General features: G+C 35.8%; 2 protein-coding genes across 2 annotated transcripts; one reads left to right on the top strand and one right to left on the bottom strand.

Moving 5' to 3' along the window:
• Positions 1-5639: 5639 nt before the first annotated feature.
• Positions 5640-11222, bottom strand: LOC115450098 (SUMO-activating enzyme subunit 2). Its single transcript, XM_030178071.2, has 7 exons — positions 10963-11222; positions 10731-10885; positions 10225-10372; positions 9270-9764; positions 7917-8088; positions 7454-7621; positions 5640-7146 (listed from the first exon to the last, which is right to left on the bottom strand). Exons 1-7 carry the CDS (start codon positions 11104-11106, stop codon positions 6608-6610), a joined length of 1821 nt encoding a protein of 606 aa, XP_030033931.1. The 5' UTR covers positions 11107-11222; the 3' UTR covers positions 5640-6607.
• A 3503-nt stretch (positions 11223-14725) lies between these two features.
• LOC115450102 (caltractin) lies at positions 14726-16551 on the top strand. The gene is made up of 2 exons (XM_030178075.2): positions 14726-15010; positions 15847-16551. Exons 1-2 carry the CDS (start codon positions 14843-14845, stop codon positions 16423-16425), a joined length of 747 nt encoding a protein of 248 aa, XP_030033935.1. The 5' UTR covers positions 14726-14842; the 3' UTR covers positions 16426-16551.
• Positions 16552-17969: the final 1418 nt, after the last annotated feature.

Here is a 17969-nt window from a genome sequence, read left to right as displayed (position 1 = left end):
TATTTACTACTTTTTATATTTAATTGAGAACGTAGATTCAAAGTCTGCATATGCCTATGTAAATTTCTAATATGTTTAATCGTATAGACTGAAGGTAAATGCCGAACTGCTGGCTATAAATAGCTTTTAACAATCGTAGTTTTATTGGTGATTGACGTTACATCTAACGTGACGCGATCGTTGTTGATTTTTGTATTCGGGCATAAAAATTGAGTAGATACATACAGTTACTGTGTAAGTAACTGTGAGACTCTGCCCCTGCAGTAAGATAGATTATTTTGTGTCATCGATATAAAGCTTTGACGACTTGTAGTCTTACCAAAATTTAACATTTTTCCGTAACAAAATATCTACGTATTTGCCGGGCGGGCGTCGAACCCGCGGCCTCTTATTTCACAGTCCGCTGCGCTTCATGCTATGGGCATTTAAATTTGCAACGATGTGGTTTCATGCCCTAAGAAGTAATGGAATGTGTTCTATTTGAATTCAAATAAAGCGAGTCAAACAGACGAGACCAACAGCTACTGTTTATTGAATGTACACAGTTCTAACGTCTAAGAATAGCGGTGGCTCTGCGCAATAAAAAGTGTGTTTTTTGTATTCTCTTTTAATTACGAACTGTCTCCTTGGGGCGTTGATTTGTTGCGCAACTTAATTTAAATGTGAGCTAATGGCATACCATTCGTCTAGTACACGCTTATGTTATATATATTGCTTATATTGTACGGTTAGACACAAAAGTAAATGTATAAATAAATAAAATCATAACGCTTCTACGTATTAACTTCAATCGAAATATTTTTTCTGTATCTAAATTATTTTAAACTTAGTAAAGTTCATTTTAGTGAAAAACGATCGTTGATAAGGACACAAAAAAACATTTGAAATTTTGAATTTGTTCAGCTATGTATGCGGCTGACTGTACAAACTACATACATAAGCTCATTAGGGTAATAACCAACTGCCTAGATTCTAAACGAATCCTCGCACACAAGAATTATGTGCGTTTGAATATTTTGGCCAGTAAGCGGAATATGATGCATTGATCGACTCAGTAATGTTATTAAAGTGGCTAAGCTAAACAATAACTTAGAAATTGAACTTTGCGTCAATGAATAATTCTATTAATGGAACGAGTAAATTTTTGCAGCAGACAATAATCGTCAGCTAAGCATACAAGTTTATAGAAGGAAAAATCCGATATCACTTTACCCGACCGGATGTGATTCCAGCGTGACAGTTTGACAGTCGTACCGCGTACGCAAAACATTCATCTACGTCTTCGAGGAAATCAAGTACGAATTGAAATATAGTTAAAAAAATACTTATTGAATATGAATATTTTTGTTATAATGCACGATTGTTTGCTGATGGTAAGTAAATAATCAGTTTATTTATATTAATAAAGGCTTTAAAAAGCCTTAATTTGATGTTTTTAATGCGTATTTCGGTGTTTTTAATTAACCTACAAAATTGACTCTAATAACATAACCATCTAATTTTGTCCAAGGTATGAGGTAAATGAACAGTGAGAGTGCAGGTATATTGATTATGCAGTTAACGTTATCTTTTTTAATTTAAGCTCGTTTATAAAGATAAGATAGTCAAGGTTATTAGTCTTGTGTAGTTAAGATATACAAAACTACAACTACTCTATGTAATTGTTTTGATGGGTATAAATTACTGGTTGTAGGTCTCTCATATATGTGAGAGCCCGTCTAGGTACTACCGCAATGTATAGACATTTATGATTTTATTTGGCGGAAGAAATAGTTCTTTTGCCACAGTGTGTAGTCACTGTTGTGTTCCGGTTTGAAGGACATTGTAGCCAGTGTAGCTACTGGATATAATAAGACTTAACATCTCATGTCTCAGAATGGCGACTGCAGTGGAATACTGAACAATAATTTGTAATTCAAGGTGTTAGATGGTGTTTCTACTGTTTATGGGCGGTCGTATCGCTTACCACCAGCAATAAAAAAAATATTAATATTATTGATACCTAACTAGGTAAGTAAGTATATACTTTAAATTTAAATAGATTTTTGTGAACCAGGGGCGGATCCAGAATCTATACTATTATATAAAGCTGAAGAGTTTGTTTGTTTGTTTGTTTGTTTGAACGCGCTAATCTCAGGAACTACCGGTCCAAACAGAAAAATTCTTTTTGCGTTGGATAGCCCTTTGTTCGTGGAGTGCTATAGGCTATATATCATCACGCTATACCCAATAGGAGCGGAGCAGTAATGTCTTATCTCAGGAACTACCGGTACGAACTGAAAAATTCTTTGTGTTGGATAGCCCTTTGTTCGTGGAGTGCCATAGGCTATATATCATCACGCTATACCCAATAGGAGCGGAGCAGTATTGTCTTATCTCAGGAACTACCGGTTCGAACTGAAAAATTCTTTTTGGGTTGGATAGCCCTTTGTTTGTGGAGTGCTATAGGCTATATATCATCACGCTATACCCAATAGGAGCGGAGCAGTAATGGCTAAACTCAGGAACTACCGATCCCAACAGAAAGGTTATTTTTGCGTTGGATAGCCTTTTGTTCGTGGAGTGCTATAGGCTATATATGATCACGCTATACCCAATAGGAGCGGAGCAGTAATGGCTAATCTCAGAAACTACCGATTCAAACTGAAAAAATCTTTTTGTGTTGAATAGTCCTTTGTTTGTGGAGTGCTCAAAGTTATATATCATCACGCTATGACCAATAGGAACGGAGCAGTAATGTCTAATCTCAGGAACTACCGGTTTCAACTGAAAAATTCGTTTTTTGTTGGATAGCCCTTTATTTGTGGAGCGCTATAGGCTATATATCATCACGCTATGACCAATAGGAGCGAAGCAGTAATGGCTAATCTCAGGAACTACCGGTTTCAACTGAAAAATTCGTTTTGTGTTGGATAGCCCTTTATTTGTGGAGCACTATAGGCTATATATCATCACGCTATGACCAATAGGAGCGAAGCAGTAATGGCTAATCTCAGGAACTACCGGTTTGAACTGAAAAAATCTTTTTGTGTTGGATAGCCCTTTATTCCTGGAGTGCTATAGGCTATATATCATCATGCCATGACCAATAGGAGCGGAGCAGTAATGAAACATGTTGCAAAAACGGGGAAAAATTATTAGTTTCGAGAGCTTCCGTTGCGTGCACTGCGTAAATGGTTAAAGCTATGCAACAATGATGTATGACGGGATTGTTCCTCTTAAAAAGTTCTAAAAAATATATTATAAAACAAAGTCCCCCGCTGCATCTGTCTGCCTGAACGTGTTAAACTCAAAAACTACCCAACGTATTAAGATGAAATTTGGTATGGAGACAGTTTGAGACCCTGGGAAGAACATAGGCTCCCGGGAAACTACTACTTTTATAACGGAAAACTTTAGCCTGAAAAACTTGATAATGCGGGCGGAGCCGCGGGCAAAAGCTAGTCTTCTATAAATATCCTTTTTTTTTATCTTTATTTAAGGAGCTTTGTCGTATATACGACAACGTCGCTCCGTACTTCCGCTTGTATTGGTGTTTACTCACCTGTCATGCTTTTAAAATATTTTTTTAATAACATCTTTACCCCTTCTGACGTAGGAGCCGGCAATAAACTATATATATTGCCTACATTGACACCTAAAGTATGTTGTCTACTCCGCACACACTCCCACAAAATACGGTAAAAGTCGGTCTTCTCTAACTCCGTAATCGGAGCAATTTGGGGACCCTGACGCCCGTGCAAGATGTTTCACAGACCGCGAATAGTAGTCATACTCCAAGCCAAATACTGGGAGGAGTTTTTTGTGTCTGAGAAGATCACAACATTATTAATTATATGATTGTTTTTTTTTTTATTGGGGAGAACAAATTTTGTTTGCTAGCGACAACAGTTATAAGGACATGATGAAAGACTTGCCTAATGAGTTGCGTTCTGAAGTAAGCTGGTACTGGTATTACCAGTCACACGAAAATAATTTAGGGGTTCTTCAAAAGACGACATAAAAGACAAGTTGGCCATACTACTAGCAACAATTAATGCCATTATCAATTTGTGGGAGCAAAATAAGTCGATTAAAGAGAGTGGCAATTACCCGTTGCCCGCACCCCCTCCGCACCTCTAGATCCGCGCATGTGTTCAGTTTATTGCTTTGACCGTGGGAATTGTGACCGCAAGTAATTAACGGGACAATCAGCACGTGGAACTAGGGAAATCGTCCTAATGGTGGTGGCTGGTGGCTTTGGAACGCATATTTTCTTATGTTGTTTGCGTATATTAAAACTTATACCTATTGTAAAGCTGATAATAGATATAGGTACTTATATAATAGCTATGGGAGTCTATTGTTAGCTGGTTCTTATATTTTTAATTATAACGCAAACGATGAAAGTTCGCTTTGTTCAAAACTTTTTGTGTTACGTTTGACATGAGAATACTTGAAACTAAATGTATGTTTTTAAAATGCCTTTTGTTTAGTTGACGTGCATTTCATTTAGTTTATGTAATTGCCTTAAGTCGTTGAACCCGACATCTCGAGGCGCATAGCGTCACCAGCCAACTGTCTTCTATTGAAATAGTCCATTGAAATGTAACATTTTTACGCCTTGCCTTGCCTTTTTTAGAGGACGTAATTTTATTTTTTTGAAGTGTAGGGGGGTTCAGTGTAAAGCTAAAACCAAGTTTGTGGGGCCGCCACCCTCAAAGAGAATACAAATACTACGTAAGGCCACCCTTGTCCCACGGCCGCCATCTTGAAAATAGGGGTTGAAATGGTTTTTACGATGTATCTCTTAAACTATTTATCTGACAAAAAAAAATTATAAACATTTTTTGTTGCAAATTAAATTCTCTACAACTTTGGTCCAGTAACTTTTTGTCGTAGAACTATAAATAAAAAAGTTATAAGCGAAAATGTTAAGAAATTCAATGTTAAGCAATGTCCATTGCAACGTCAACAGAACGGGTGTTTATAAGGTTCATAATACTTTTTTTTGTACTCTCATTACGTATAACACAAACCCGCGGTTGTCGGCTTGTACGCGAATTACTTGGATCCTGAATCGCTTTGGCACAGATGAACCACTAAATTGGTGTAGATTGTAGCTATCGTATTTCTGATAGCCTGATTCTGAATGTTGATGTAATTACACCGATATAGTGTTTCCATTCGGTACAATATTCAACTTAGAGTAGTTACGCAAACCTGTTTTTTGGTGGGGAAAAAACGCGTTCTTGCTACCATTACTTGGAGGGAGTGGAATGGTTAAGTTGGTTTTGCTGGTCTTACGCAACCCTGAAAAGTCGAACTTGTCAAAGATTATCAGTCGAATATCAAAAACTTTTCTGTTGCATTTTTGTTACCCAAATCAGCCTAATAAGATATTTCTCTCTCACGAATCCTTATTGCTCCTTATAACGGATAAACTCAGAGAATATAGCATTTTATACAAACATTGGTTACAGCAACAAATGATACACGAATTGCAGGTAGATAAGGGTGTTAGAGATTAAAAACACTATCATTTTTAAGATGTCAACCCCAGAAAGGTGATTTTACCCAAAAAATAAGCGGTTGATAATCCAGATAATCCGTATAGCTGAGGTTTGGATAACCGAGTCCCATAATAAAAAAACAAACCATATTGTTACCTTATAATTTATTTACGAAATACTAGGAAGATAATATACTTATCCTATGTTGAATTGTTCTTAATATTATCACTCTTTAGCTTAAAGTAACGAGTCATATAATCCATTTAAGTTACATGTCCTGTTTTAAAAAAGTAAATCTCAAATCAAGTGGTTGTAATACAAATGTAGTCTCTGCTTTACAAAGGTATAAAAATATGAAACAGGTATCTGTGTTACATTTAACATTGCATCAAGTTATTTTTACATGCCACAAACAGAATATTTTACATTTACATGTTGTGGAAGGTTACTTAGCCTGTTAAAAATTTACGGATTTTATCATTCGGTGTAATTAACTTTTTTTAATATTCAATATTGTGCAAGCATTAATAACTTCTTTTTTACATGCGTTTGGTTGCTGCTAGTTCATTTGCAACTGCAAGATCACATATCAGACCAAATTTTTTTTGTATCCTACTGATTAACAAGACTAGCAGGTACCTGTTACAATAAATATATTTATTATATTACTTCTTATATTAAATAATAATATAATATTTATTGATAGATATTGATAGTATGCTAATTTCCACAACAGCTTGCAACTACGTAATACGATAAAATCCGTAGAATAATTTAACTTCTCAATATTATATACTGATCTAATTGTCTTTAAGATCTTTTATCAACGCAATCAGGCACTCTGGCACCATTGCGGTAACATATTACTTATTGCTACATTTCATCACTTCTTATTATATTAATCTTAATTAAACATGGTGAATCTGAGAAAAGTGTGGAGAATCAAATATTACATATAAATTTGCATGAGAATAGTAATAAATTTTTAGGGGACAGATTTTAAAGTACTCCCGGGTATTACAAAAAATTCTATGGGGGTCGTGACCCACGCGGCTGTGCCTCACTTCCCCCCTTGCAAATTGTAATATTTGTACTTTTCCTAATATCCTAATATGTTAACAGAGTTCAACGACCTCGTCGGACATTTCGGTGCGCCTGCGCTTCGGCGGCTTCACGACCGGCTCGTCTTCATCCTCCTCGACGATCTCCATGTCACTGTCACTATCATCGCGGCTTCTAGACGGGCCTGGCTTCGGCTCATTAGCACCGTTGGAGCCGTTCGTTGATTCTTCCTTCGGTGCCGGCATTGGCGCATCCGTATCTGTCACCAAACGCCAAGACTTCTCCTCATCTTCCTGCTGGAGTCGAACTCTTACTTCATAGTTTTGTAGGAAATCATCAACTAACAATGCACAGCCATCGTTTAAACCAATTTGTTCTAGAGTCTTGTCATTGTTGTGGTCAGTTTCTCCAGGCTCTGAAGATAACACCACAAGTCCTTTGCCCTCTACAGTGGCATCTGGAGCTTGCATATTTAGACCTTCTTTGAAAGCTGAATTGAGATCTTTGAGTGTCAGTTGTTTGAGGTTACAAGCGAGTGCAACTTCCGGTTTTGGTGCACAAACATAACATTTGGGGTTGGGTGGTGTAAGTGCTGAAATAAATTTGTAACATTGTAACACAACAAAATTTGATTAACTTATTCTAATATGATGATGAATGCAAATAAGACTTTTACAGTACCATCAGGAAGGTTCTTGAACTACATTTCACTTATAGATGTGAAAATTTGTGAAGTTGTTTTATTTTTACCCGAAATCAAATGAACTGCCTAGATGTGGGAATGTGCTTGACGGATACATCATTTTTATAACACTTTTTACATCAAATAATTTTTTTACACAGATGGAACTAAAAACAAAGCCAGTGAGGCCAATGAGGTAAAGGTAATATTCACTTACTTTTCTCAGGTACAAACAGTTGACCCCGGTGGTTGACCTTAGGTCTGAGGTATACACTGGTGCAAGTTTCTATTTGCCCTCTCAGTATTGACTGGGTACGGAGCACCGCCAAGCCGGCCACAATAGCATTTGCTGTCGCGATTGCAGGGATAATGTTGCCCGCCATTGCTGTAATGATTTAAGACTGATGAATTCACCTTCTAGTTATGAATATAGTCCAAATAATAGGCATAACCATATAATAAAGATACTTCACATGTTGAGTTTGATAAGAAAGTTTAGTTGTTATTTCTCAGTAAATATTTGTACTGTCAAATTAAACAATTTTAATATTTTGATCTGATTATGAATATGGACCAATTTGGATGAATTTTATTGTGAAAAATAATTTTTGTTAAGTTCCGTTTTGAGTACCATTCTGCAGATTATGATAATGATTATTTGTTCACTGATAAAAACTTACATTTTATTTCAAACCGTGACTTGAGAGGAATATTGAAGATGTGCGCACGGATGTTGGCGCATGCTGTCACAAAGTCCATGGCACTCTTCTCATCCTTGTCCCAAACAAGATGATCGCCGTCTGGACGTCCTTTCAAATCTGCTTGAAGAGACTTGCAACTTGCTGCAAACACCTGAATGACAAATAAATAATAAAACTCATCACCAAATACAATTTAGGAAGTAGCATCAATTAAAGTCTAAGAATTGCATCCAAAAAATTATTGCAATACTAGCTTCCGCCCGCGTGGATTTCGGGTTTCAAAAATGGAGAAGGTGCTCAATTTGTCGGGATGTTTTTTTAATTTATGGTGGTATGCAGGTGGTCCGATTGTCCGGTCAGGGTCTGATGATGGGATCCTGGTGAAATCGAAGGAACTTTTAACCATTAAGGTTGCACACGAAATGACGGAAGCTTAAAAAATGGAGTAACTTCTCCCGTTTTCCCAACATTTTCCATCACTGCTATGCTCCTATTAAATATAGTGTGATGAAAAGTATACTATAACCAGCTCAGGAGTATGAAAAATAATTGTACCAAGTTAAGTTAAAATCCGTCGAGTAGTTTTTGTTTCTATAACGGTTATACAGACAAATAAAAATTTTACTAATTGCATTTTTGGCATCAGTATCGATCCCTAATCACCCCCAATTATTTTGGAAATATATTTCATGTACAGAATTGACCTCTCTACAGATTTATTATAAGTATAGATATGCAAAAGTAGCTCAAAAATTGTCCATAACGAAAACATGCATTTTAAAGTAAAACAAAAGAAATAATATCGTGAAGCCAACCAAATAACTAATGATATATTAAATTTTGTGACTGTTCAATTTAGTCGGGTCCGCGATATCACTTTTGTTGAGTTTCAGAACGCGACATTACATTATTATATTCTGTGCTCCAACGCACACTGCTTTGATGTTAGGAACACACCTACATTGCTTAGACAACAGTGAACTTTATACAATAGCAATAAAGCTCAAATTGACTCTCACGTAGTAGTTAGAAAACGTTTGTATGGGAAATAGAAAAATGCTGTTTTGAGGATTTTCCCGGCAATTATTCGAATTTTTCTCACCTTTTAAACCTTCCCTAGACCTCCACGAATAATTCAAGACCAAGATAAGATAAATCCGTTCAGCCGTTCTCGAGTTTTAGCGAGACTAACGAACAGCAATTAATTTTTATATATATAGATAGATAGATAGATAGATTAACAAATGTTTTAGTAATTAATATTTTAACAAAGTAAGAATGTTGATTTTAATTCCATTTTACAAAATTATTCACAAAAATTGATTAGATTACCTGTGCACATTCATGAACAGTCCACACACGCTGGTCAGGCAGACCTGAGTGTTGTGCAGGCAAGTCATCCTTCCCGGGTAAGTTGTCCCACACCAACGGGGTGGGCGGCCTGCGTTTTTTCCACAAATTCTCCATAGACAATAAATAACGAATATCATCACCAAATAATTTCGAGAACAATTTCTCTGGGTCATAATTAGTTTCCGCTGCCCATGCTCTAGTGCTTTTCCTCTCTACATTTCCGGCATTTGTTCCTTCTGATGACAATGCTGATTGACCTGCATCTCCTGCTGCTTCAGGGTCTGCCGTATCTGGACTGACATCTTGATCAGGATCTTCCTCACCAAATAACTGGTTGAAAAGATGCTTAGCCCAGACAATACAGTGGATCGGTTCCGATGGAGTGTTACGGATTGTGCACCCTGGAAAGCTTTTTTGAGGTGCTTTTGGTTGACATTCATAGCATTGTGTTAGACCTTTTTTGATGAGTTCGACCTTTGGGGAAACACAAATGTTATAATTACATGTGTTTTATATATAAAATGTTGTCTTTGTGCTTAATTAATTTGCATCAAAATATGTTATGGATATAAGACCAAATTTATGCAAACATGTATCATTAATTTACAGAAAAATAGTATGTATAGATCAAAGAAACCTTTTTCACAACACTCAATGCTAAGAGCTGGGGGACAACATAGCAAAGGACTAAAGAATTGAATGGACTAATTTATTTATTTAAGGACCTCCTATGAAGGATACACGGCATATAATAAAAACAATGTCATAGCATTTTTGGAATTAGCAATGTGACATGCCTTTATTATAGGAGACCACAGCATGCAAATTTATATACATATTGGTATAGCAGCAAAAATGGTAATATTTGTAATTAATATTATTCAGATATATAAGTAGAAACTTTAAATTTAATTGCTATAAAGCTACAGCCTACCTGTCCAGCATAACCAGCTGTTCCAGTTTCAACTAAAGGCACGTTGGCAGCGAGACACATCCTGTTCACATGGTTACGAGCCACACGGTTGTCCAAAGCGTTCATAACAATGTTGAACTGTTTGAAATAGCTGACTCCGTAATCATTGCTGTAATAATAAAAGCAGGTGTAATGTATTTGTTTTTTGACAGTAAGCCCAAATTTTGAAATTCCTTTAAGATTCGCTGATTATGAGAGCTCAAGTTGTATACAGAGGTTTTTGCTACATATTGTGGGCTTTAATCTATGAGGGTATAAAACAAGCATGAAGTTGCAATTTCAGTATTGTGTACTATAAGGCATGATAATTCATAGCCTCTGATTATTCTGTTATAAATTTGCACTTCTTGATAGCTGGCACAAGACTCACAATTCCTTAGGCAATGTGGCTAATCATGTGGGGTATGTGGCTAATCACCAGATGACACACCTTCGAGCCTATTTTTTAGCAATATTGATGTACTGACCTGATAACACTGTCGTGATGCGCAATGATAGTCACGTTAGGGTTAAAGCTTAGAGCGCTGTCCTTCGCCACCTGGGCTTTCGACTTCCCAACATGTTCCTTGTGGAAGAGAAACTGACGATTTAAATTACTGACATCTATGGTATCAAGGTCAATCTGTAAAGAAAAAGATGTGTTTGCAATTAAATTGTGACAAAATAGAGGTTATCATCGTTAAATGTAGGGTAACATACAATTTCTATGTAAGGGAAGCCGGTCAGCACAAGATTTTTGAGTATCTCGCAACCTATACCGCCGGCACCTACAACCAATATTTTAGAATTGGCAATCGCTTCTGTTAGTTTCTCGTCAAAGACACCGGCTACTCTCGCAACCATTTTGTTTGTTATTAAAGTTTCTAACTAAACACGTAATGATTTGCAAGTTGATGAAAATTTTACAACGTAAACGCAGCGAGGACTCATTAGACAACTGTCAAAATTGGCGTCAGTTCCTAGCGCGTTCAGAAATCATGGAGAAATATTCGTTAATAAAAGCGTCATCCCGGGTGACTTTTTGTTTTGATGTTTTTTTTTAAACTTTTCTAAGGTTTCTTTATATTAATACATATTCCGTATCATTTCAAAATATTATAAAATGTATGTGTACACGGATGCGATACGATAATATAAATTTTCCAACTGCAGAAGTAAAATATTCCTTATTAGGGTTTTGAACATCTCTTTAGGTTGCGTTTAGTTGCTGCTATGTCTTAGTTTAATCCATCTTGTACATAATAATATATAAAACTATATTTATGTATGACTTAAATCTTATAACGGGGCCCGTTATCAGCGTTTTTATCAACTGAAGTAGCCACATCACAGTTTTAGCAAATACAACTTTCGGATAGTTCAGCTGCAAGTTAGAATAACTTATATTAATTTATGTACACGATGTATCATTGGACCTGGAATTCGAAACCAGGACCTACTGGTTCGTGACCCATACACGGTGCCACTAAACCTACATACATCAAATATTATAATGCCTTAATGTATATATTACCACCGAGCAAGGATTCAGTACGGACAGAGTTTGCAAAATGCATTATAATACTGCATTATATTATTTATCTTTAAATTAACGTTGAGCCAAAGCTTCTTTAATTGCATATTATAAATTACAATTAAGTACGACGTTGTATGTATTATCTGTAACAGACGAAAATAGCTATTGCGGCAACACATACCAGACATAAAAGGCGGTTTTACGGGATATGGATTTACATTAAAATTGCTTTTATCTTTATGGAAGGCTCTCTGGGAGGTATTTATAAAATAAAAGTTAAAACGGACAATGGAAAGTTATAGTCAGAAAAATAGTGGAGTAAGTAATACAGTTATTTTTTATTTCAGATTTATTTACCAACGCATTCCCTATTTTTTTGGTAAATCAGTGGCTCCGACTCACACTCGCTGCGGATTGAGCTTGTCAGCCTTCAAATTCACGAGTCATTTAAGAATATCGGGTGGGTTAATTGATTACAACGAATTTTCCTATAATTTGTACTAACATTAAGGCCGAGTTTTTGAATAACTGAAAGTTACAATCTTATTAGTTCTTAGATAGATTTAGGTACCTACTTACTTACTCGTAATGTCTAATAGTGTAACCTTGGCAATGATTTCGTTTGGCATGGAGACAGCTTGAGACCCTAGGAAGAACATAAGCTTTCTATCCCGGGAAAATATATACCTAGCGGGACTTATATCCCGTCAGACTCTTTGACGCGAGGGAAGCAACGAGCAAAAACTAGTGTTCATATAAGCTACCACCGCCACATCATAATTATGAATACTTAGTAATGTAAACAAAACCTGGAAACACATTTTAATTTACGTATCAAAAGACAATGACAAAAATCATTTAGTACATCGAGAGCGACAAATTTGGGATAAAATTTAGTGGAGCGAGGCAATAAACTCGCCTCGTGGCGTCAAATTAAATGTTATTGCATCAGGAAAGGCTATGACGGGTGGCATTCCGGGGAATAATCAAATTCTTATTATTGTCCGTAATATTTTGTGTTAAATTCGTATTTCCCGGCGTTATGAAATACGTGATTGCACATTTAAAGAATAAAATTCATTGAAAAGCAGAGGTAATGGATGTGGGTTAAAGATTTGGGTGTTTCCACTCAATTAAGGGGGAACTTACGTTCAATCGTGGAGGGCGATAGGGACTATTGTGATCACTGTGCTTGAATTTAATGAAAGTCCATACTGTTGTAGAGATGTGGTGGTAAAGAATCATCGCTCCCTTTTTTATTCTAGCAAAGATACAATGCATAGACTTAAGTTACCCTATGGTTTATAAGATCATTTCAATACAAACCAAATTGTTCACGTAACTCCATATCGGACTGATCTCTTGTCGCGTCTGAAATAGAAATTATTCCGTTCCCGCCAAATAGGTCGGCATTGACATACATCGGCAGGGGCCTTATTCTTTATCCCGCACGTTATTTTAACAATGCGTAACAAGCACGTAACACAACGCGTCATGTTTAGGACTATAGAAATTTGACTTACAGAATACCATTCCACGCACATTTCTCGGAGATAACATGACACGGCCGCATTACGCGTTTACACTATCATACAGAATAAGGGCCCAGGTGTTGGTTCGGAAAACGCTGTCGTTTTCCCCGTCATTTGTTTGGACGTGAGCTCGCAGATCGCGGTTTGGTTTCGTACGAACAGGGTTATGCAACGGAGAATACACTTCGGTGATCTACGGAGGTTTAGTTGCAATATTGATTTTTTTTCTTTATGATGTATCTGACATCTAGATGTCTTGACGTTTCTATATTATATCAATTACTAGCGACCCGCCCCGGCTTCGCACGGGTGCAATGGTGATACTAAATACACTACAGAAAAACTGTGAACGTTGTATATAAAAACATAGCGACCCGCTCTGGTATACATATAAACCTTCCTCTTGAATCACTCTATCTATTAAAAAAAAAACCCATCAAAATCCGTTGCGCAGTTTTAAAGATTTAAGCATACAAAGGGACATAGGGACAGAGAAAGCGACTTTGTTTTATACTATGTAGTGATTCCAAATTATGCCATAGAGTTCTCTAATGTTTACCACAATGATTACGACCAATGCCATATTGTAATTTCAGGATTATGCGTGCATTTATTGAGTACCCACTAATCATTCAATTTATTATTAAAAATATTAAATAGTTATCCTGGGCCTATCGTCTCCTTGTTCTTTGGGCAGAGGTCGTCCTATATACTGCCAGTTCCAGAGTGCGATTCTAGTAATTCGTCTTTTTTAATTTTGCCATAGATTAGATCAGAGGCTGTAAAGTGTTTGAAGCATACATTTAATTTTTGTCCCTCATTACAGGAGCATTCTGTACCTCGTACTACTCACTATTCAATTGTCCGCGAGGACGCGCAAATTGCTATTTAGCTCAATGCGGCGACACATCGGGGCCGGATTCTGTTCCATTTGTCAGGATTACCAATGGATTGGGGTGATGGTGCATGTTTTTGGGTTACCCATTCGACGGTGTAGCTGTTTAATTGATCCTTTGGAGGCTTGTGTTGGTTACGGTTTTAGTAACGATAGGATATGTTTTGCTATCTGTGTAGCTTTATAAACATAGGGTAGTCACAATTAATGACTTTGTAATGTATTTTGTAACTTCTATAATATCGAGCGGTAAGTTCGCATGTAGGTAATAGGTATGTCTTTTTAGGTAAATATATTGCCTTTGTGTTATTTTCTATTTGGCTGGTAACTAAACTGTAGTGAATAGACCAAACAGAAAGTAGACATTATTTTATAACTAAGACGAGCAAGTAATGCAGTATTACTTGCTCGTCTATTTATTTTGCGATAAAACATTGCGTCTTATTAAAATATAATCACTTTTGATTTCCTTTGAATAATTATCTAGAAGTACCTATAAAATACTTTTTAGTGGACAATTAAAATAAAACCTTATTGTGAAATGACGCAGTCACAGCAATTTATGTGAATTTATGATTTTGTTGATCAATCATTTCTAAATGTTTAAACTTTTAACAAAATTGTACGTAAATCATCATGCCACCAAAGAAAGGCAAGGAGAAGGAACCACCGGCGCCAGTCAAAGCAACTGGCCCGCCTCCTAAGCCAAGAAAACCACCGCCACCACCAGCCTGCTTCTCGAATGAAGATATCGCCAAGTTTAAGGAAATTTTTAAAGCCTTCGATGAAGACAATATTGATAAGGTTGTAATCTTTTTCATTATCAGTTGCAGACTTACTAAGGGCTCTTGATGTTAGAGTATATACTAATTGTAGAATATAATATAGGGCGACCCAATGTAAAAGTCAAGATTTCAAATAAATGATGAACGAAAGAGTTCATTTAATGATTTAGTTTTGACTGTTTTATACGTTTACTGCCGAATGACATATACTTGAACATTGTGAAACATGCCCGACAATAATTTATTCTGAATTGTATTGATTAAAATTATAACAATATCAATATAAAATGGATGGATGATCAACACAAATTATACAGGGAATGAAATTTCCATTACAAAACTGTATATAGACTTGCCAACTATAAATAAACTGGAATAAGAACACAGGTTCCAATTACTAAAATAACACGAGATGTTAATTAATTTTCATCTTCACCCCGGTTGAATATTAATTATATTTCATTTGATATTGAAGATTCATTCTGGTCAATTTATAACCTAATATTCTGACAGTTTAAATGGAAATCGTGTTAGCGCATGACAATGCCACGTCTCTGTTTTAGTCCATCTAAATGCCTGCCCATTCAGTAGAGCTTAGGCCGAATTCTATTGTGTTCTGTGACAACTAACTCACTGTGCGATAATCGTGCGTGATAATTTGTATTAGTTGGACTAATTTCATGAAATTCAACAACCAATTATGACATAATACTGCTGCTTAGGAAGACCTGGATATACAACGCGGCCCTACGAGTATGAAAGTCTCAACCGTTTTTAGTCTTTTAGGAGCGACTTTATATAAAATATTTTTTGATTTGACTCTAAATAATAAATAACATCATTTGTGTCCTATAGGTTCCAATAGAAGCAATTCCTACAATGCTTAGAAAATTAGGATTTAACCCAAAAGGCGAAGAAATAAAGCAACTATTCGTAATGTTCCTAGAAGACGATTTAGTCGACACAGTGGAATTCTTCGAATGGCTGTTTATGGTTGAAGCCAAAATGAACTGGGGAGATGATTTTGAAGCCGCTATACTTAAAGCCTTTGCTGCTATAGGACACGATGATGAAGAAACAGGTTTCGTAGACTTTGAAGTACTCAGAGAAGAACTGATGACCTGGGGCGAGCCATTATCAGAAATTGAGTTCATGGATTGGATTAAACTTGCAATGAAGGATAAGACGTATAATCCAGAAGATGGTAAATTGAATTATCCGAAGTTTGTTGAGAATATGAATAATAAAGACGAGAGGTACATTAAAGAGCCAATAAACTTCTTTAAGCTGGACCAGAAGACGTTGGCGGCGATGGCTATGAAGAAAGCCCAGGAAGAGAAGGAGGAACAAGAAAGGAAAGATGCAGAACATAAGGCTAAAGCGGAAGCTAAGAGGCAGAGGATGATTGCGGAGGGTTTGATACCGCCAGATTAACACGTGATTATCCCGTCCTCATTCAGGTTTATGTGGTCAGACGAATCTACAGAGTTCAAATTGCTTTAATAAGTCATTATATAAGTTTTGTACATATTTTATATCATTAAATGAATTTTAATAATCCTTTTGTTATATCTTTCATAGTATAAGCGTTAAGTTTGATTCCTGACTAACTATATTTTAATGTCTAATATTTGCGTAAACATAAGAAATCATTATAACTATATAAAGTTGTGAGTAGGAGATGTATTTTGCTATCGGATGACTAATCTCACAAAGAAAGATCTCTCAAATGTGGTAGTGTATATATAGGTTTTACGTTTGTCAGAACTATCGTGTATTTATTTCAAAATATTGTTTTAAATTAAAATAGAAATAAAATCCATTGCTCTAATAAGTAAAGTGATAAGCATATTTAATAAAATGTACGTTTCACGAGTAATTTGCTTCAGTTGATTTGGAACGTAGCCGAAAATTAGAATATTATTCAGTATTCATGCCGTGTTTAGATAGTTTTTTGGGATGGCTAAACTTGCTTTACAGAATACCGGAAGCGTTGAGTTAATTAAAATTATGACACGGGTAATTATATACCACTGAATACTGTATCGGTTCGTGGTTGTTGATTTACTAAAAACATTTTTAATAACTTGATATAATATTTCAGCTACAATTTCAGCTACATAATGAAATATCTGGAAGCGTTACTACATTACGTTTAATTATGCACTTAAGCCAAAGAACCTGTAGGCCGTAACTGAAATTTATTCATGTGAGCACCATGAGTTATTAGACAAAATTGACAATTATTTTCTGATTGAGTGATATGACCATTTTAAACTTTATATTGTACGGAATAAGGGTTTCATCGTTGACCATAGTATAAGAGTAATGACGTTTTGCCATAAATATTTAGAATAGAGTACTAACAAGTTGTAAATTTATCTCAAGATTATTCGCGATACTATGATCCATAATTAGGAAACAAAATATAATTCATTTAAGAGACTTAACGATAGCTTCATTTCATTTTATTGTTGCTTATCCGTTTCATTTTTGGTCAATAATAATATTAATATTTCCAAATAGGTGTTCTAAGCTTTTAGTTGCCACGGTTTCGACACTATGTACGTAAATGAATACATTCTAAAAGCAAGTTGTTGGAAATCTCATCTGCTCAAGCAGTCTCGCTAGATTCATTACACAATGTACAGCGAATGCCGTAAGATATCTTAATACATATTCATGTAACAACGTTTAGTAGGTCGTAGGTACATCTACATAATTTCAACCTTAAGTATAATAGGGCGTGAATAATCGGGAAATATTTTAGCATGGAATGTAATTTCCTTTTAAAATATGGAGCGTAGCGTAATGTGCGTGTAATTATTTAGACATGCCTGAACAATTGTTTGATAAACGATTATGGTCCATCTCCTTATTTTGATTTGTCATAATTTATTATGCTAAGGATCTATGTGTAAAGAGAAAAGCCCTTTCAGCTACAAAAGTCCCCAAATCACTGTAGCGTTGCATAGAGC

The sequence above is a fragment of the Manduca sexta genome, chromosome 15 (genome assembly GCF_014839805.1).
Source record: "Manduca sexta isolate Smith_Timp_Sample1 chromosome 15, JHU_Msex_v1.0, whole genome shotgun sequence".
Taxonomy (NCBI): domain Eukaryota; kingdom Metazoa; phylum Arthropoda; class Insecta; order Lepidoptera; family Sphingidae; genus Manduca; species Manduca sexta.
The sequence above is the reverse complement of the archived record's forward strand: the minus strand, read 5'-3'. Positions and strand labels throughout refer to the sequence as shown.